The 20711-nt window shown below is 33.7% G+C and overlaps 3 protein-coding genes across 4 annotated transcripts; 1 reads left to right on the top strand and 2 right to left on the bottom strand.

The window, feature by feature from the left end:
* On the top strand, window positions 3843-7158 carry LOC107627628 (protein FAR1-RELATED SEQUENCE 5-like). Of its 2 annotated transcripts, XM_016330454.2 has the most exons (3): window positions 3843-3949; window positions 4328-6681; window positions 6781-7158. In XM_016330454.2, exons 2-3 carry the CDS (start codon window positions 4855-4857, stop codon window positions 6886-6888), a joined length of 1935 nt encoding a protein of 644 aa, XP_016185940.2. In that variant the 5' UTR covers window positions 3843-3949; window positions 4328-4854; the 3' UTR covers window positions 6889-7158. The 2 variants fall into 2 exon arrangements, 1 of the variants encoding a protein (XP_016185940.2); XR_002357779.1 differs by lacking the exon at window positions 4328-6681 and having other exon boundaries at window positions 6781-6886.
* LOC107627629 lies at window positions 6835-8842 on the bottom strand. The gene is made up of 5 exons (XM_021116170.1): window positions 8769-8842; window positions 8602-8688; window positions 8359-8496; window positions 8026-8274; window positions 6835-6940 (listed from the first exon to the last, which is right to left on the bottom strand). The coding sequence occupies exons 1-4, from the start codon at window positions 8826-8828 to the stop codon at window positions 8143-8145; spliced, it is 417 nt and encodes a 138-aa protein (XP_020971829.1). The 5' UTR covers window positions 8829-8842; the 3' UTR covers window positions 6835-6940; window positions 8026-8142.
* On the bottom strand, window positions 8984-10124 carry LOC107627630. The gene is made up of 3 exons (XM_016330456.2): window positions 9651-10124; window positions 9110-9521; window positions 8984-9032 (listed from the first exon to the last, which is right to left on the bottom strand). Exons 1-2 carry the CDS (start codon window positions 10122-10124, stop codon window positions 9324-9326), a joined length of 672 nt encoding a protein of 223 aa, XP_016185942.1. The 3' UTR covers window positions 8984-9032; window positions 9110-9323.

The raw sequence follows: 20711 nt of genomic DNA on the forward strand, positions 1-20711 counted from the left end.
CAACAATTTTTTTGCTTCGCCATCAAATAATACAAAAGTTGTTGTAGCACTTTGATCTGAAACCTTTAATTGAATTCTGAACCTAAAATAAGTATTGGGTTAGTAACTAATAATTTGCTAGATGGGATTATGAAAAGTATATAGAGTTACAATATTGTGGTGTTTAATTACATGTGCCAAAAATGTAGTTGTCTCTTTTTTTATATGTTTTCTTATGACACTTTTAACATTCCACACAGTTCCATCCAAATTTGTCATCAATTCCGTTTATAGTTGCTAAAATTGTGAAGATCTTTTCCTATTCCAATATTCCATTTATGTTATCATTAGGTATATGGTATTTGAGTAAGAATGAATGTATGATGCATGTTGTGAGGTTTTTGTGTCATACCTGATCATCAGATTCCAATTGCATGGCCATTAGATCTTGAATAGTTATTCGATTTTTAATCATTCTGCTATGAATATTTGTGTTGGCATTGTCTTGGCTTGGAATCTCCATTACTTCTTCATGTTGATCAGTCCTGTTTAGAATTTTTTTTATATTTGTTAAATTGAATAATTAAAGAAATGAATTAATTTTTGAGAGAGTTATTAATTATGAAATACCCATAAATCAGCTGTGCGAATTCTTCCGTTTGTGGATTGATGTAGATTTTTGTACTTGAAGTTGTGCTAACCGAATAATCACCTAAAATATTATAATATAATAGGTTATATAAAACAAGATTGTGTTGTATTGTCTCAATTAATGTATTATATAAAATATAATTCTTTGAACTAAAAAAATAATAAATTTAATTTTTTTGAAAAAGATCGTACTTTTGTATTCACTAACCAATATTGATGTGAGTGCAACAATTTTTTAGTCCTTGATTTGTGTTGTAATTTCTTTATTTATCTGACTTGAGAGATTTCTCCACAACGTGACTTTCAACACGATGTCCCTAAAATTAATAGTATTTTGTTAATAACTATATATCTAAATAAAAAATGAATTGGTTGTATATTTTTTTACTCTTTAAGTATCAATTCCATTCTTCGTATTTTTGTGGATTTTCCTTTAACATCTACTTGTTCTTCTTCTCCTAGTGCATGCAGTTTTCCAATGACATCTACAATAAAAAAATAATTATAGAATTTTTTTGAATAAATTATGTTTAATAAGAATAATTGAAATAGTATAAAGTGAAATTACCTGTTAAAATTTGTCTTTGACCCACTTTGTCAGATAATGTCTCAAGTGATGCAAATTCAAAATAGTGGTGGGGAATGTTCAAAACTGGATCTTGATTTCTTTCACAACAGTTGTGATTAAAAAATTTGCTTTCATTGTACCTTTAATTGGTCTATACAAATAATTTGCATCTTTTATTTTCAAATTTTTTATATTATAGACTTTTTCTTCTTGTAACAAATATTTGAATTTGTTCATCATATTTTTCTTCACAATTAGGGGTGACAACACTACCCGAACCCGCGGGTACCCACCCCGCCCCTACCCGCTCGGGGCGGGTAATTACCCGCCCCCGCACCGGGGCGGGTTTTAACGGGGCGGGTTCTTGTGCGGGGCGGGGCGGGGTCGGGTTTAGGTTAAACCCGCCCCTACCCGCCCCGTTGCCACCCCTATTCACAATTACATGAAGAGCTGTTTCCTGTAGTGTTAGTAAATCATTGTTAACAAGTAGTTAAAGAAATTATTGCGTTCATTTTTTTGAAAATATTAGAAAAGGAATAATGAATAGCATATTGAAAGAAGTTTAACTTTAACGATATTAAAATACAATTATATATAAAGTATTATAAAATAATATAAAAAGTATAAAAAACAAAAATAATTAAAGTATTTTTTCGTAAATTTAATTTAAAAATACAATAAATCTGTTTGTTTTGTACTTTTTCATCTAATATAATCATTTCTAAGCAAAGTGGCTCCTCTTCATTTTTGGGTGTTAATGTTTCCCATAGACGAACCACGTGAACTTTGATAAACCAATTGTCTGTTTGTTTGGTGATATTGTCCAATGAATGATGCTCCATTGAGTAACTTTGAGATGTTGTGTAGTTTGGAAAGAAATTTCTTATGCTAAATTTGATGTTATCTGAAACAAAAGTAATTAGAGACTTATATAAGTAGTTCAAATATTATAGAATTTGAATATTTATAACGTAAAATTTATTATGATTAATAATATTATTATGATATTTGTTATATGAATATTTATTACATTTAATGATTTAATTTATAGAAATTAATAAATTAATTATTAGTGTTATAAATTTATTGTATTGTTTATAACGGTAAAATATAATAAATATAAGGATATGGATTCAATATCTTTATAATTTACAAATTTGATTTCGAAATTTTTAATCTAAAAAGGCTTGGTTGAAAAATATTTGTATATTATATGAACTTAATCAAAAACTTCTAGACTATTTGCAAATGTTTAAACTTTAGGAAGTTTTAGAATACTTCACCTACAAGAATGAAATACACCTAATGTTTGGTGTGATTATATGATACCTTTTTGCACTATAGAGATCCAAAGTTGAGACCTACGTTCGCTGAAATAATGACAGCGCTGAATATATTTATTACTTATAGTTTATACTTTTTTTATTACTTGTATATACTATTTAATATATTGTCATTATTACGTATATTTTTTATTTAGGTATGTATTACAAGCATTTTCGATTGCCAAAATTGTATTTTGATAAAGACAAAGTGAACCATTCAAAGGTTATCCGCAACCAAAAGATAATTTTAATCTTCAAATCTTATTAGGTATAGGTAGACTTCTCTTACTGTGCAAGTAAACTAGGATCAGCCACGTTAGTTATGACAGTTAAGTTGGTTACAAGATATAGCAAGGTGAAAACCCTGACTTAGTTACAAGAGTGTTAGTAAGTGAAGTTAGTTAGCTAAAGGTACTATATAAGCAACACTTCTCCCTTTTGAAATGTGTGGTTCACCATTGTAAAGCTGATGCTAAATCTCACCTTTCTCTTCTCCCTAAAACTCTCTATTCTCTCAACTCTCTTTATCTCCTCTTCACTTTTTGTTTTCTGGTTTTGAGTCACAAATCCCGAGGTTTAGGGTCCATTTCTTAACCTGGATAGGTTCAGTTGGTTTAAACTGAAAAATATGTATAGACCTAATCTATTATCGCATACAAGGCATAAAATTACATCTGTTCTATTCTTGTGTTAATTACTTAATTTCTAAAGGTTGGTTCATGTTAAACTGATTCATGACACCCCACATCAATTTGTGAAAGTAGTAGAAAAGCTAAAAAATTTATCAATATAGAATGAAAGGAGTATTTGTATTTGCATTGGTTTATTGAGGAATTGGTTACTCATTGTGTTAGTTACTTTTGTTGTCTTAAGGTGAGGTAATTGGTAAGGAGGTTTGATGAGCCACAGAAATACAAGCCATTTGTGAGTAGGTGTGTGGCGAAGGGGAACCTTGAGATTGGGAGTCTAAGAGAAGTTGATGTTAAGTCACGGCTACCTGCCACTACCAGCACTGAGAGATTGGAGATTCTTGATGACAATCAGCATATTCTTAGTGTAAGGATCATTGGTGGTGATCACAGACTCAGGGTATGTAACTATGAACTATATGTTCAAGGTGGCATTTACGTTGGTCCCTCTTAATGTTTGTCTAACACAATTATATATTTTTTTTTTGCAAAAACACCCTTAATCAATTATTATAACATTAGTACTATATTTTTTATTTATTACAAGAATAACCCAATATTAATCATTTACCATCATATCCTTATTTCTTTATTGGACCAATTAAAATTATATTAATGACTAATTTAACAAAACACTAGAAAATCTGAAACATCTTAGGGTTCATATGGAGCACGCATCTGATAATGGAGGCAGCAAAGGTAGTTTCGACAATGGCACAAGAGAAGTGCGACCACCGGTAAATTCTCTCTATTGCATGAATATTGTATTTTATCACATAGTTTCTTCTTCCTTCCACATTAATGGTTCCCTGTTCATTTTTTCATAAATTTAAATCCGTTTCTTGTACATAGTTGACGATATTTCCTGCTTGGCCATTGATGTTTTTTCTTCCTTTTGTTTGTTTAATCAATATTGAATTTGATAGCATAAGGGAGATTGTTTTCTACATTTTCAACGCTTTCTTCTATTTTACTTATTTTAGAATTTAATAAGTTAAAAAAAATATAGAACCAGAACAGTGCTATTATTTTCATGTTAGTGGTCTCTGCACTTTGATTTATTAGAATACTATTTGTTTTATGTTTTTCCGGTTGCAAATAAAATTTCTAAGTAGAATCTTGAAGTGGATGATAAAATGGAAGAAAGAGTATTTTTTGATGAGATGATAGAAGAGTCATATGATACAGAGGAATTTCAAGGAATGTATCAAGATGAAATTGAGCAGGAAGCTGTGAATTCTGAGGATTTAGGGGAGCAAGAATTTCAAGCAATGTTTGATGGGAACGATTTTTCACATGAGGTGGATGAATTATATCGAATAGAAGATATTAAAAATATTGCCATGGTTGATTTTCTGAACATAGGTGCTCATGAGATGGAATGTTTTCATTTTCCTAATCTTCAGATAGCAGTTGATTTCTATAACCATTATGCGAAATCTGTTGGTTTTGGTGCTAGAAAAAGTAAGACTTGGAAAAATAGCAAAGGAGAATATGTGAAGCAATTGTTTGTGTGCTCTCGTGAGGGATTTAGACCAGAAAAATATTATAATATGGAAAACAGAAAAAGGGAACCAAAATCTGAGACTCGTTGTGGTTGCCTGGCTAGGTTTGTAGTTCATTTTGTGGCTTACACTGGAAGATGGCATGTGACTTTGTTGAATCGCACAATCATGATTGCCTTGATCCTAGGTTAGTTGGTTTCCTTCCTACACATAGAAAAATGGCAGAAGCTGATGCTAGTCAAATGAACAACATGAAGGATGCAGGCATTAGCACACCCCATATATATGCTATGTTAGCTAATCAAGCAGGTGGTTATGAAAATGTTAATTATAGCTTAAGGGATATGTATAATGAGATTGCTAGGCGAAGGCGTCATGTCCTGGGTGATGCTAGAGAGGCATTGCGATACCTCAAAAACCAGAAAGCTGAAGATACAAACCTCTATTATGAGCACATAGTTAATGCTAAAGGGGTATTGCGAGCTTTATTTTGGTGTGATGGAAGAAGCCAATTAGATTATGAAGTATTTGGAGATGTGCTTGCCTTTGATGCGACATACAAGAAGAACAAGTACTTGTGTCCGGTAGTAGTGTTTTCCGGTGTGAATCGTCACAACCAAACAGTGGTATTTGGAAGTGCTCTAGTTACCGATGAGAGTAAGGAGGTCTACGTGTGGTTATTACATCAATTATTGGCAGCTATGAGGGGAAAAGCACCTGTATCTGTGATTACAGATGGTGCTCCATCAATGAGGTTTGCAATTGAGATGGTATTTCCAAATGCCCATCATAGATTATGTGCTTGGCACCTCATTCGGAATGCCACAAGTAATATTGGAAACCCAAAATTTACATCTATGTTTAAGAAGGGTATGCTAGGAGATTATGAAATTAGTGTGTTTGAGCAGAAGTGGTTTGGAATGGTTGAGGAGTTTGGTGTAGCTGAAAAGAATTGGATTATTGACATGTACGAGAAAAGGCATATGTGGGCCACTGCACATATTCGAGGCAAGTTTTTTGTAGGATTTAGGACAACTTCTCGATGCGAAGGTTTGCACTCTATTATTGCAAAATATGTTAAATCTCAATACAATTTGGTTGATTTCATAAAGCATTTTAAGCGGTGTCTTACCTACCTAAGATATAAGGAGGTTGAAGCTGACTATGTTTCCATATCTGGTCTTCCGGTACTTAAAACAACATTAGAACATCTGGAAAGGTCTGCATCAAATTTCTATACACGAGAGATATTTTTTATATTTCGAGGCATGCTTGTTAGGGCTGCAAGAATGAAGGTTGTGCAAGATGTGGCATTTGATTCATTTGTACTTTATACAATATCTAAATATGGAAGTCTAAATAGTTCATGGGAGGTGTCTGTAGATAATGAAAGGACGAAATTTAATTGTTCATGCTTAAGGATGGATTCTTTTGGAATTCCGTGTGAGCATATAGTTTGTGTGCTGGTGTTTCTTAACATCCTTGAGCTACCAAAGTCTCTTGTGTTGACAAGATGGTCGAAGAATGCCAAGACAAGCACTTTCGATTCAAGTGGCGTTACTTGGGAGTCTATAATATTGAGTCAATATGGATGCTTGATGGATTGGTGTCGGCAGTTGTCCTATGTCACTAGTCGAAGGCAGGAGAGATTCCACCTTGTTCGAGATACTGTTATGAGCCTAATCGAAGATTTCAAGATTGAAGATGAACAAGAAAAGCAAGTTGGTGCTGAAGCTGATGATTCAGATGGTATTTTTCCTAAGAATCCACAAAATTGTAGGTCTAAGTGTCGTCTTGGTGAGAAGGTAAAACGAAAACCACAACAATGTAGTATTTGTCGCATGGAAGGGCACAATAAAAAATCTTGTCCATTGGCAAAGGACATTCAGCAGCAGACCAATGCAACTTCTTGTGGTATAAATAGGAACCATGTTGAGGAAGGTTTAGATGCAGATGCAGAAATGGTAATACTTGCTTTAATGATTTGCGTACCACAACATATTAATTATATAATTTTCATTAATAAGAGTGGAAATTGATCAATATTTTATTTGATATTGTAGGGATTTTGGGCATCTGATCTTGAAGAAGATTATGAAGAACAAGAGTTTTGGGCAGGAGATTCTGATGCAAGTGCCGACATGGAACTTAGTGAAGAGTTCTCGATGTAGTATTATATAAATTATTATTATGTGATATTTGAATAAAACTTGAGTAATTGAACTTTGTGTATGAATTTTCATGATGAACTTGGTGTTATTTGCTTAATTGCTATGAAAAAAGTGAGATTTGAGACAAGATTGGTATATTTACAATAATGAGTACATTTTGAGTTACGGCTTACAAGAGACGGTTTTGTGATCCTGTAATTGTAAGATGCAGAACTCAGCAAGAAGAGTCTTATTATGATTAGTTAAAGCATGAAAGATTGTAAAAGAATTGCAGTTGGGTTAATTGTGAAGAAGGTTCAATACGGTTTGAGGACCCTTCAGAAAGGTTGTTGCGCTTTTGTATACTGACATTACTCTCTGTTCTTCTTAGCTTTTGTATGAATTTTATTGAGGAATATGTGCATGAAAGCATATAGCTTATATTTAATGTATGGTTGCAGTAACAGTTAGACCAAGATTTCGGGGGAATATAAGCTTGATGCATGAAAGGCATCCTTTCTATGGCATGATAGTGTGGTTATGTATTTGCTGAGACATGTGTTTGAACCTGGAATAAAAAAAAATCATGTGTGAATCTTTAACTAATCATTTTCAATTTGGAATGGCAAAGAACACATGATGAATATAGGTGAGCATAACGTTACAACAAACTCACACACATGTAAACTCACACACATGTTCCAACAAACTCCTAAAATAAAAATAGCAAAATATTATTGATCTTTGTATTTATTATGAATATAATAATGTAACAAAGTTTTCAGACCAGACAAACTTTCTCCTTTAAAATAATAATTCAACAAATAAATTATAAATGTCACTAATCTCGTTCACAATTGAGGATTAAAGCAAATTTTGAAAATAATAACTGAATATGAAAAAATGTTGCTCTCCATGCTGTTCACGCTAAAGCGTAGCCCTGAACTCATTGCTCTTCTTCTGAAACTCGTATTTGTGGTCATTGAACACCCCCAACAAAAGATCTACCACAATGGATGTACGGATATATTGCTCATTTAGCTGCAAATATGGATTAATTAGTTAAATAATATGCTCAGCATGCATATAATTAATCAATATGTCTTTGGCTAACTTACAATGCCCAACACTGTGGGATTAAACTTCCCTCTCATAGACAACCATTGAAGAACCCAGAGACCAGAGTCGCGACTAAAAGTTCAGTGGCAATATTAAATAGTTAGTGTCAATAAAAGATCGCTTTAATTAAAGATGAATATAAAAGATTCATTGCAATTATGTGTACCTTTGAGGACATTTGGGCACCCCCCTAGCCTCTTTCACATCAAAGTTCATGAAATCTTTTCTTTCAGGAATGTCACCTTTTAGGTAATGACCAGAAGTTACCATATCTGATAATTTTAAAGCCTGAAAATTATATTCATGACAAGACTGTTAAGGTTCATGTATTATTTTACATGTGTATAAAGAAATGGATTAATGACACCTCACCAAGGATTTCATAATTTCTTGTCTTGGCTCAACTTGATCGTCATTTAGATTAGAATCAAACTGATATAATTTTCCATCCAATAAGCTAATGACCATAAGATACCAGTGGTCACCTTCTTCCTTAATTGGCACATAAATCTACAGCGGATAGTTAAGTGTGGGTCATTTCACATTAAACTCGTAAATTTAGATTTAATGAGGTTTTGCATAAATTAATCCATTAAAGAATTCACATGCACTCACAAATTTAAGATCCGGTGCGACAGGCATAAAGCGATATATATAGGTAGCAATCATTTTATCCAGTGAATGTCCCATAAAATGTTCCACCTAAAAGGATTAAAGAGATCTCATTCTAATGAATTACGCATAATTCAAAGAAAAGTGATATAAGTTAACATGATATTTACCGCAAAAGATGGCGGAAGCATCCAAAAAGTCTTATTTGCTTGGTCCCATGTGGCCTTCATTACCACAAGCTTGATTATCTACAAATGAGAGTAAAGCAATTTATGGCTGAAGACAAATATTCATAGCCAAAAACAAAAAAAATACATGCAAAAAACAACTTGTGTAGCCGTGTAGGTACCTTGTCCGAGATTGGTCTTCCGGGAGCTAGACAAGTAAGTTCTTCCCTAGTTACTATCGTGTCATCCACATTAATCATGGTCTCACTGAAATTCAGATGTTTCATATAAGATAGTTCAACAACACTAATCCTACAAGTGTGAGCTGAAAAAGGGGAACTCACCTTGGATCTTCAATGCTTGCACAAAATGCATATGCTAATCCTTCAAGTTGAACAGACTTTAGCTGCATTTTAGCACATGGTCTGAATTTGCACCTAAAAGCCTAAAAAAAAGAGACTTCTCCATTTTAGGGTTTATTAAGTCAAAGTGGCATATTATGACCATTCAAAACCAGTAATCAATGATTGTCACCTTAATCATTGCATTATAGTAACGTTATTTCTCCATTTGGTTAGAGTTAGAGCCTTGTGGCAATGACCTCTCACCTTGGAGGCAAGGCACACCAGCAGATTGAGCAGGAAGTCGACGTGGAACAGAAAATAATGTGGCATCCCCTATCTTTGTCATCTTAGCAACTCGCATATTAGGAGAAGGGGAGGTGAGCAATTTTCCTCGAGTCAATGAGGATTCAACCTGTGAAATAACCATTAGAATATGAAATCCATCCAATTTTTAGGTAAAAATAATGCAATGAGGTTTGAGGTTAAGCTGGCAAGTAAAAAATAGTTGAAGACAAAGTTTCAATAACCAAGGTTCCATTACCTTAGTCGGCAATGTCCTGCAGTAATTGCTGGCAAGGAAAGCTGTAGACTTAGCCTTGGTTCTAAGTTGAGGGTTGATAATGCACTTTCCTTTAATGCTGTCAAGTCGTGAAGATTGTGATGCCCGAGACAACCCCGATTCATGCTTATCTGATATAGTGGCATCATCTTCGGCATCAGAGATATCAATGGTGACATCATTGTCGAGTTGTGCGGGGCTGCATCTCAACCTCTTTCTCAATGGTGGATCAGCGACTGGTGTCATCATTGGGTTCCTGTCTACACTTTGCTGAGTAAAATCAACGTTGCTGACTGAATCTTTGGGAGGTAGGTTTGTGTTGTACTCATCATGGTATTTGCACTTATCTTCATTATGGTACAGCTTAAACTCCATCACCTTGAGTGATCTCTCTATGTTTCCAGAAGCCTTGGTTAGTTCTTCCATAGACTTCTTTAGCTCTCCTAGCTCCTTCATATCTCTCCTCAAGTCCTGTAAATAAACAGCACCAAGGTCTACGTTAATGGCTAATCAAGTCGGAAGTAGAGACTTATTTAAATGATTTTATTCCTTTGGATTATTGGATTAATATAATCTAATGGCTAACATACTTCAATTGCACGAAATAACTCATCTATAGAAACATTCTGCAGTTGCGGCGATGTCGGGTCTTGCGTAGGGGTTGCACTTGTTGCAACAAATTCCACACCATTTATACGCATAAAAGGGTCAGCTTCAAACCTGCAACCAAATATTAGAAACATTTACTATCACGTAAATATTGAAATTGATGAAAAGTAAATTTATTTACTTGGAATTTGAGACCGAATCAGGTGCAACTGCAGTGACATTCTCTGCAGTGGCCATTGAAATTATAAAACGTACTGCCGACAAGGTTAGGTTGGTTGACAACAAATAGGGTTTACAACTGGCTAGCCGTATGGATTTTATAAAGGAACAATTACAGGAAACAAATCGAGTGAAATTAATTGAGATATCCCGAGATTTTATTACATTTAATTCAGAAAACATTTAATTCAATATCAAATACAGAAACTTGCTATCACATTAATGAGCATTCAATTTTTTAAAATACCTGGACGTTACTCTAATTGTTAAATTTTATACTTTAGTTTTCAAATTTTAATATGTCCAATTTCAAAATTCAAATTTAGAAAACTGAAAAGAAAAAAGGGTGGTCACGGAAGTTACAGTATAAATTCAACTCACATATATAAAAAAAAATTTACTTTAATCTCAAGTATAAATTCAACGGTTGTGGCAGCGTTTTCCAAGGTAGGAGAAGAGCAACAGAAGGCAGCGAAGAAGCTCGAGAGAATCTGAAGAGGCTTGAAGTTGGACTTGAGGAAAAATGCTTCTTTGGAGGTGATAACATTGGCTTTGCGGACATTGCTATGGCTGACTTCCATACTGGATTGGAATAGCTGGGGAAGTTGTGGCCATCAACCTTATTGATGCAAAGTCAATGCCTAAGCTTAACTCATGGTTCCATGCTTTTATTGACATTCCAATTATCAAAGAACTCATGCCTCCTCGGCATAAATTGCTCCATTTCACACCAAGGCATCACATATATAAAAATTTTTTTACTTTAATCTCAAGTATAAATTCAACACAACACACTAAATTTATGAATATTGTAACTTCTTTTTTCTACTTTAATCTCAAGTATAAATTCAACTCACATATGTAAAAAATATTTTACTCTACTATAAAATATAAAACTACTTTAACACATTTATTCTAATAAGTTTGGCTAACTCATAAGTTTAATTTAATGGAACTACCTCCGTGAGCTCCTTTGAGCTAAACTCATTAATAGTTTAAGAAATTGGATCCATATATTAGTAAGTGAAATTTGAATAAATACTGATTTAACCGGTTGGCTCATAACTTGACTTAATGTATATATGCATGTGTATTACTTATTTGAGCTAATATATGTTATCTTCATTATATTTGAGCCATTTCTTATGTTTAAACCAACTCTATATTTTTTATAAGCTAAATTTTAAAACAATAAGGGATATTTCTAGGACTTTTCATGAAGACATAAATTAACTATTAAAATCAACCCAGTTACCATATAAGAAAACACCCTTCACTCATAAATAAGGAGATTTGATTCTTCTCATTAATGAACTCTTTAGAAAGAACTCTGACAGTTTTCTTATTATACAAGCACATGTTATATTTATCACAACTATCTCCAGAGGCATTCAAATTTTTAATACAAATTTTCTCACTCAATTCTAGTAAAACCAATTTTAGTAAAATCACTTTTTCTTTATTGTTGTCCTAACCATAGTGCTAACATTATTTTCTGTGGTATGAACATATTTTGAGCTATAAATAGTCTTCCTAGGATTCTATTTGCTTGATTTTTTCCATTAGTTTCACAATCATTTTCTCCGTAAGCATACAAACAATATCTATGAGTGAATACAAGCTATTCGATGCATAAAATAGGACAATATATGCCATACTTGACATTAAATTGAGTAAAAATTGACATCATACATATTTACCCTGTTAAATAAGTTCAATTATTATCATTAAGTAACTCTTTTTAAAGAGATATGAGTATTTTTCATGAATGTATTTTTAACACCAATTAGTTATTAAGAAAAATTCATCAACAATCCTTCATCCACTCCCTCCAATTAACAAAGTTCAATTATGTCCTGCTCAACCATAAGTTTCAACAACATTAAGAAAAATGCAAGATTATTTACTGACCTTTTTTGTTCTATGGCTAGATTTATTCTATTAGCTTATAGTTGGTCTCATGCATGTCTTTTCATTGATCTTTTGTGCGGCACACCATCAATTTCAGATTTCTAAGCATCTTATGAACCCAAACAGCCACAGCTATAGATCTGTTGATGAAGAAGGTTAAAAAATTAAAGAAATTACAATAAAATATTTTTTTATGTTATTCTAAAAAATATAAAAATAAAAACGTTGTAAGAAAAAAAGAAAAAAAAATGAAAACCTTATTTGGGGAAGTAAGGAACGACTCTGATGCTTGACAAATGGTTGGAAGTCGTGGGTCTCCTTTGAGGCTATTCTCTTCAGCAAACACTTTTTTCCCTTTTTTTTCCATGTTTCTTCTTTTTTTGGGTCTCTGTATATGTATGTGAGGCACCTTCGATGAAAAATACCTCCTCCTCGAAAAACACCACACGACGTCGATGACCATACAGACGAGAAGAACAACACAAATTTTAGTGGCGGGGTGCTTGTGGGCCCAATCCAACTCATTTCTGATGCTATTTAAGCCAAGGATTGAAGGAGGAATGGGGGACTTTTTTCATACTTTTCATACTTTAGGTGTTAGTTACCAAATTAGTTTAGTTTAGCTTTGTAGTTAGTTTCTAGAGAGAGAAGCTCTCTCTTCTCTCTAGGATTAGGATTAGATTAGTTCATAGATCTAGATCTATTTCTTCTTCTTCTCTCTTCTAATTTTCGTTCTTCTCCTCTATTGCACTTGTAGGATTCTTCTTCTAATGTAATTCCTTTGTTTGTAGTTTGTGAATTCTCTTTTGTAGATCTACATTTCTCCTTCAATGCAATTGGTAAGTTCTTTGTTGTTTCATGATTGATTTAGTTTTCTATTGTGGACCTCTTGCCTTTGTAGTTAGATCTCTCTTTAATTCTTGCAAATTTATGTGTTCACTTGTATTGCACTCTATGTTTTTGATGAAATGTCTCTTATAGCTATTAGTTAGATTTTGTTCCTCTTGGCCTAGGTAGAGTAATTAGTGACACTTGAGTTATCTAATTCCTTTGTTGATTGATAATTGGAGAGATTGCTAATTGGTTTGGAGTGCACTAAAGCTAGTCTTTCCTTGGGAGTTGGCTAGGACTTGTGGCTCAAGCCAATTCATCCACTTGACTTTCCTTTCTTTAGTAAGGGTTAACTAAGTGGTAGCAATGAACAAATTCTCATCACAATTGAGAAGGATAACTAGGATAGGACTTCTAGTTCTCATATCTTGCCAAGAGCTTTGTTAGTTGTTAGTTTATTTTCTTTGCCATTTATATTTCTTGTCCAAAAGCTTAAAAACCCCAAATATAATTCACAACCAATAACAAGACACTTCATTACAATTCCTAGGGAGAACGACCCGAGGTCCAATACTTCGGTTTATAAATTTAGGGGTTTGTTTTAGTGACAAACAACTTTTTGTATGAAAGGATTAGTGATTGGTTTAGAAACTATACTTGCAACGGGAATTTATTTGTGAATTCTAAACCGTCAAAAATCTCATTCATCAGGTGAGCAGGGGTGCGGAATAATGTCGATCCAGGATCTGACACTTGCATGTGTTCATGGGTAGTCTCGATCCAGACCCTGGTAGTTGCTGTTAGTGCCGGGGTTCATTGCAGTGGTGAAGAAGGGTTCATTACAATGGTGAATAAGTAGAAGAAGAAGAAAATCAGAAGAGGAAGAGACCCCATTTGCAAAACAAATAATAAGAGGAAGACAAATCCAGACCCTGGTAGTTGCTGTTAGTGCCGGGGTTCATTACAGTGGTAAAGAAGGGTTCATTACAATGGTGAATAAGAAGAAGAAGAAAATCAGAAGCGGAAGAGACCCCATCTGCAAAACAAATAATAAGAGGAAGACAAATTCAGACCCTGGTAGTTGCTGTTAGTGCCGGGGTTCATTGCAGTGGTGAAGAAGGGTTCATTGCAATGGTAAAGAAGAAGAAGAAGAAGAAAATCAGAAGAAGAAGAGACCCATCTGCAAAAAAAATAATAAGGGAAAGATGAAAAGGTTTATTTGTAAAAACATTAAATATTAGGGAGTATTTAATAAAATTAAATATATAAATTTATATTTAATCTACACCATTAGATATAATATTAAAATGATCTAACAGTTTAAATTAAAAATTAGACTAAAGGACTAACGTTAGTCCTAAAGATGGTTGGGACCAACAAATCAGCCCCCGTACCTTAGAATGGTCTTTTTAAGGAACGTATTCATTTGACAAATACTAAATTTTATTATGACGAGGATGGATAAAGATGATGGATGTCCATTTATGAGGGCACATTTTTTCTATGTTGAAAGAAATAAATGAAGTTTGAAATGTAAATTTTGCGTGCCTATAAATACATGTACTGAGGCAAAGAGGGGATACACACACAAAAGCAATAAATAATTCTCTCTCTCTCTTTACGTTGTAATACTTCTTTCTCTCTCTTTATATTTCTTTATTTTATATTTGTTACCTCTTCTTTATTTATCTATTTAGTTATTTTATAACACGCTATCAGCACGAAACTCTAACGAAATTATTAGGAAGACTTCAGGTAACAAATTTTTATTATGTCAAATCTCTTTCATCTTGAATATAATACTTTTGATATATCTGAAAATAATTATTTACCATGGATATTATATGCTAAAATCCATCTTGATTCAATGGATCTTGGAGATACCATTGAGGATGAAAATAATATATCCCAGAAGGATAAAAGCCAAAGCCATGATTTTTCTTCGTCGTCATCTTGACGTAGGATTGAAAAATAAATATCCCACATTAAAAGATCATGCATATCTGTGAAAAGACCTTGAAGAAAGGTACAATTATCAAAAGACGGTGATACTTCCTCAAGCCCGATATGTTAGAGAAAATTTTTTCGACCTTCCATGTCTTGAATGTGCTCCTGCAGCAGCAGTATCGAGAAACAGAATTTAAAAATATTCTGAGTTAATTTCTTACTTTCTTGTTGCTGAACGCAACAATGAGTTACTCTTAAAGAATCATGAAGCGTGCCAAGTTAGTGCCGTCCCATTTTCTGAAGTAAATGTGGCAAATTATTACCCCAAAAGAGGTAAATGACAAGGTTTTAGTAGCGAGAAAAGTTATGGAAGGAAAAGGAATTATGTTCACAAAGGATCTCACCAGAAGTGGAATAAAGAAAGAAATAATGGGCAAAGTAAATCAATTGAGGATAAATGCTTCCGTTGTGGTGGAAAGGGCCATTGGTCACGTACTTGTCATACCCCAAGGCACCTAGTTGATCTTTATCAAGCATCCTTGAAAAAGGATGACAAAGGAAAGGAAACAATTTTTGTTTCAAATAATGAAAATTCCACCACTCATTATGATGTATCTAATTTCTTTAAGGATTCTAAAGGAAATATTGGCTATTTGATCAATGATGGAATAGTTTGATATGTGTATGTGTTTGTTAAGTATTCATGTGAATAATTTTATTGTGCATGTACTTTTACTCATTTTATTATTATTATTATTATTATTATTATTATTATCCGTTGTGGTGAAAAAGGCCATTGGTCATGTACTTATCATACCCCAAGGCACCTAGTTGATCTTTATCAAGCATCCTTGAAAAGGGATGACAAAGAAAAGGAAACAAATTTTGTTTCAAATGATGAAATTTCCACCATTCATTATGATGTATCTAATTTCTTTAAGGATTCTGAAGATAATATTGGCTATTTGATCAATGATGGAATAGTTTGATATGTGTATGTGTTTGTTAAGTATTCATGTGAATAATTTTACTGTGCATGTAATTTTACTCATTTTATTATTATTATCACTTGTCTTTGAAGAAAAATGGCAAGGACATATTCTGAAGATATTTGCCTTGCAGATAGTGCAAGTTTGCACACTATTCTTAAAAGTAATATATATTTTACCCATCTTGTGCCAAAAGAAGAAAACGTTAATACTATTATTGGCTCAGGCAATGTGATAGAAGGCTCCAGAAGAGCTATAATTTTGTTTTCTGGAGGAACAAAATTTATAATAAATAATGCACTATTGTCTACCAAGTCTCGAAGAAACTTGTTGAGCTTTAAAGATATTCGCCGAAATGGATATCATATTGAGACTATGAATAAGGGAAATCATGAGTATTTATGTATCACAACTCATGATTTAAATAAAAAGATTATATTAGAAAAGTTACCCTCACTTTCATCTGGATTGTATTATTCCAAGATTAGTGCAATTGAATCACATGCCATTGTAAACCAGAAGCTTACTAGCCCAAATGAATTCATAACTTGGCATGATAGATTGGGTCATTCGGGAACAACCATGATGAGGAGAATTATTGAAAACTCTCATGGACATTCACTAAAGAACTAGAAGATTCTTAAAACTAGTGAATTTTGTTGTGCTGCATGTTCTCAAGGGAAGTTAATTTTAAGGCCATCACTAGTAAAGGTTGGATTTGAGTCCCCTGAATTCCTAGAAAGGATTCAAGGTGATATATGTGGACCTATTCATCCACCATGTGGATCTTTTAGATATTTTATGGTCCTAATAGACACATCTTTTTCGAGATGGTCACATGTGTGCTTATTGTCTTCTCGCAACCTGGCGTTTACGAGATTACTGGCTCAAATTATTCGATTAAAAGCACAATTTCCAGAAAATCCAATCAAAGCAATTCGTCTTGATAATGCTGGTGAATTTACTTCCCGAGCCTTTGATGCTTATTGTATGGCTAATGGAATAAGTGTTGAACATCCAGTAGCTTATGTTCACACACAAAATGGGTTAGCAGAATCACTTATTAAACGCCTCCAATTAATTGCTAGACCCTTGCTTATGAGAACAAATCTCCCAACCTCGGTTTGAGAGCATGCTATTTTACATGCCGCAGCACTTATTCGTTTGAGGTCAACGAGTTACCATCAGTTCTCTCCTATGCAATTAGCTTTTGGCCAGCAGCCAAATGTTTCCCATTTAAGAATATTCGGGTGTGCGATATATGTTCCCATTGCACCACCTAATCGTACCAAAATGGGACCCCAAAGAAAATTGGGGATATATATTGGATATGATTCTCCCTCTATAGTGAGGTATCTTAAGATACAAACTGGAGATGTATCTAAAGCCTGGTTTTCGGATTGTCATTTTGATGAATCAAAATTTCCAACATTAGGGAGAGAGAATAAGCTTCCTGAAAAGGAACTTAATTAGAATGCATCATCCTTGATGCATTTAGATCCTCGATCAGGGCAATGTGAACTAGAAGTTCAAAAGATTATATATTTGCAAAGAATAGCAAATGAATTGCCTGATACATTTTCCGATACAAAGAGGATAACCAAATCTTATATACCAGTGAAAAATGTCCCAATTCAAATTGATGTCCCAATAGGACAAGTAGCCACTGAAGCAAATTCACGCAAGAAGCGTGGCAGGGCGGAAAATGCCCCAATTCGAATTGATGTCCTAGTAGGACAAATAGCCATTGAAGCAAATACATGCCAGGAGCGTGGCAGGCTTGTCGGTTCCAAAGATAAAAATCCTCGAAAGAGAAAAGAGGTAAAAACTATTCCTGTTGAAAAAGACATAGTAAAGACACCTGCATTTGTCCAAAATTCTGATATAATTTTAACGCCAGAAGACGTTCAAGTACCTGAAAATTGTGAAAATGACAAGATCTCGATAAATTATGTCTTTACAGGAGAGAAATGGGACCGAAATAAGACAATTGTCAATGAAATATTTGCATATAATGTGACATTAAATATCATGTATGAAAGTAAGGATCTTGAGCCAAGATCAGTCGAAGAATGTCGACAAAGAAATGATTGGCCAAAATGAGAAGAAGCCATGAAGGCTGAATTAGACTCACTTGCAAAACGTGAAGTCTTTGGACCTGTAGTCCGTACACCTGAAGATGTAAAACCTGTTGGATACCGATGCGTATTTGTGAGAAAACGAAATGAGAAAAATGAAGTTGTGCGCTATAAAGCCCAACTTGTGGCACAAGGTTTTTCACAAAGGCCCGGTATAGATTATGAAGAAACATATTCCCCTGTAGTGGATGCGATAACATTGCGTTATTTGATCAGTTTATCTGCATATGCATTTAATGGATGTGGTAACAGCCTACTTATACGGCTCATTAGATCGGGATATCTATATGAAAGTCCCTGAAGGACTAAAGATATCTAAACCATCCAATGAATATTCGCAAGGGTTATACTCAGTCAAATTGCAAAGATCTTTATATGGTCTAAAACAATCTGGATGTATGTGGTATAATCGTCTTACTGAGTATCTGGCCAAAAATGGATTTAAAAATGATGATATCTGTCCATGTGTTTTGATAAAGAAAACCGCATCTGGATTCATTATAATTGCTGTGTACATTGATGATTTAAATATCATTGGGACTTCTGAAGAGATTCCAACAATTATAAAAACTCTAAAAGAAGAGTTTGAGATGAAAGATCTTGGAAAGACTAAATTTTGTCTCGGCCTGCAGATCGAGCATACAAAAAATGGGATCTTTATTCATCAAGCGACATACACAGAGAAGATCTTGAAAAGATTTTATATGGATAAGTCACATCCTTTAAATACCCCAATGATCGTAAGATCTTTGGATATGGAAAAAGATCAATTCCGTCCTAAAGAAGAGAATGAAGATATCCTTGGTCCTGAAGTACCATATCTTAGTGCCATTGGAGCGCTAATGTATCTTGCCAATAATACGCGACCTGACATATCATTCGCGGTGAATTACTAGCAAGATATAGTTCATCTCCAACCAGAAGACATTGGAGTGGAATCAAACAGATCTTTCGATATCTTCATGGAACGGTTGATATGGGATTGTTTTATCCCTATGGATCCAAGTCACAACTAGTTGGCTATGCAGATGCCGGATACTTGTCTGATCCACATAAAGGGAGATCTCAAATAGGATACCTGTTCACATATAGTGGTACAGCTATATCATGGAGGTCCACGAAACAGACGATAGCAGCGACCTCCTCTAATCATGCTGAAATACTAGCAATACATGAAGCAAGTCGTGAGTGTTTTTGGCTCAGGAGTGTGATCCAATATATTCTGTCATCATGTGGACTGATTAATCAGAAAATAGCTCCAACTGTCCTGTTTGAAGATAATACAGCATGTATTGCTCAACTTAAAGGCGGATATATCAAAGGTGATAGAACAAAGCATATTTCTCCCAAATTCTTCTTCACTAATGATCTTCAAAATCAAGGGACAATTGATGTCCAACAGATCCGCTCAAGTGACAATCTGGCATATTTATTTACAAAGTCACTCCCAAAATCCTCCTTTGAAAGATTGGTACATGAGATTGGGATGCGCCGATTTCGAGACATCAACTGATGTCGACAAGAGGGGGAGACTGTACTCTTTTTTCCTTGGTTAGGTTTTTTTTCCTATTGGATTTTTCTTGACAAGGTTTTTAATGAGGCAGTCCTCATCACTAAAGGATATTGTACTCTTTTTCCTTCACTAAGGTTTTTTCCCACTGGGTTTTTCTTTAGTAAGGTTTTAACGAGGCAATAATCCTAAATGGTCATCCAAGGAGGAGTGTTGTGACGAGGATGGATAAGGATGATGGATGCCCATTTATGAGGGCACATTTTCCCTATGTTAAAAGAAATAAATGAAGTTTGAAATGTAAACTTTGTGTGCCTATAAATACATGTACTGAGGCAAAGAGGGGATACACACACAAAAACAATAAACAATTCTCTCTCTCTTTACGCTGCAATACTTCTTTCTCTCTCTTTATATTTCTTTATTTTATATTTTTTACCTCTTCTTTATTTATCTATTTAGTTATTTTATAACAAATTTTAGCAAAAGAAAAAATGACTTCATAAAATTTTGCATTTAGAATAGAAGCCGGTGCATCTTTTTTCTGCCCATTTTTTCTTATCCCACTTTTAAAGCAACTTATTAATTAATAATATTGTTTTTATCAGTAATCATGAATAATACCAACTATTCCTAATAAAATACATAAATTAGCAAGTTGAATTAGATATTATCATATTATTAAATGTGATCGGTCCTTGGTGGATCAAATTGAATGCCAATGTCTTAATACTGAAGATGACCAAGCATTCCACCCAATATGATATTGTCACATTTAAATATATATTTCTATAGCCGTTAGTGAAGTAATATGCAATAATAATGATATAAATTTATTTATTAACTAATAAATTATTATAAGTTTTTAAATGCAACTTTGACCTATTTA

Source organism: Arachis ipaensis, chromosome B02 (assembly GCF_000816755.2).
Source record: "Arachis ipaensis cultivar K30076 chromosome B02, Araip1.1, whole genome shotgun sequence".
Lineage (NCBI taxonomy): Eukaryota > Viridiplantae > Streptophyta > Magnoliopsida > Fabales > Fabaceae > Arachis > Arachis ipaensis.